The 1,277-nt window shown below is 66.8% G+C and overlaps 1 protein-coding gene across 1 annotated transcript in view; it reads left to right on the top strand.

Moving 5' to 3' along the window:
• IP6K3 (inositol hexakisphosphate kinase 3) overlaps positions 1-1,277 on the top strand; it is a 32,665-nt gene that overhangs the window by 21,733 nt on the left and 9,655 nt on the right. Inside the window, exon 3 of the mRNA XM_006769167.1 lies at positions 1,042-1,252. Within this exon, the coding sequence (XP_006769230.1) occupies positions 1,042-1,252 (211 nt within the window). The remainder of the gene's footprint in view (positions 1-1,041; positions 1,253-1,277) is intronic.

Here is a 1,277-nt window from a genome sequence, read left to right on the forward strand (position 1 = left end):
AGAGGCCCCTGTGGCCGGGCAGGAAAGAAATATCTGGAAGCCCAGGCAGCCCAGCCTCAGTCAGGGAGCAGCAGAGAGTGAGAGGCCCCTGCAAAGGGGTTGACGTGAGGAGCACGTTTTAAAGGAACCATTAGCACGAGGGCTCAGGAACCACAGGGACACTGGAAAGCTGTCACCCCCAGGCCCACGGGCCGAGTGCGGGGCCCAGCACTGAGACCTGGCTCTCCCAAAACCACGCGTGGCGGTCTCCTACGTGGAGGGCCGCTCCCTCTTCGCCAGCACCCGCTGGCCGCCAGCCCCAGGCACGAGGCCGGGACTCTGCCATGAGAGTGAGAAACCCAAAGGGGCCATGAGCTGTGACCATCCAGCCATGCTGATCACCCGCGTGGCCGCCGGCGGAGGAGCCCAGTCAGCACGCGCTCGCTGGGTTTCCTCGCCCGCCAGCCCCAGGGAGAAGGGGGAGGTCCAGCCTTGGCTACACCGCCAGGGGCCGGGAGGCCCTGTAAGCTGGGGCATCTCTCAGGCCCAGAGCACCACACTCCCCCCACAATCTTCCTGGGCCGGGCGTCTAACCAGAGGAACGCTGTCCAGGCCAGAGAAGGGGAGGGTGGATGAGTACGAGCCCTGCAGGCTGTCTGATACCAATGAGGGAGAGAAAGGACGATGGAGGAGGCGAAGACCAGGGGCAGGAAGGCATGGCCCGCTCCCCTCCCTGCCGTCTGGCGGGGGCCCCTCTTGGCAGACCAGCTCTGACGCCCCAAGGTTGGGCCCAGCTGGGCAGCTGTGGTGTGACTGGGAAGGGGTGGCTGTCACAGGGGGCCTGTGCCCAGGTGAGCCCGCGGCTATGTCCGAGGGCGCCGGCGCTGGGCTCATCCTGGAGCAGGTCGGCTTCAGGCTAACCCAGGCCTGTGCCCAGGCTCTTCCGGGAGAAAGGAGCTGGGGGAAGGGAAGGGTGACCACCGCCATGAAACTACTCAGCAGGATGCCGCCCGACCCGTGCAATTCCCTCTGGTTTCCCCACCCCTCCCGTGTGCTCTGCAGGCACCATCACGGTTCACCTACAGAAAGACAGCCTGGGCCACCTCAGCCTGGTCGCCACCCCCCTGCAGGAGGACCAGGAATCCTTCCAGGTCTCCGCGGGGCCGGCGGTGGCGATATGGCAGAAGCTCCAGCAGACCACAGGCGACGGTGGCAGCGCGGGGCCCCTCGCCCAGTGGCAGCATGCCCGGCTGGCACACGCGCTCCCGGAGAGGTGAGGCCACTTGGGGGAGACAGAG

Source organism: Myotis davidii, unplaced genomic scaffold, assembly GCF_000327345.1.
Source record: "Myotis davidii unplaced genomic scaffold, ASM32734v1 scaffold4, whole genome shotgun sequence".
Classification (NCBI taxonomy): Eukaryota; Metazoa; Chordata; class Mammalia; order Chiroptera; family Vespertilionidae; genus Myotis; species Myotis davidii.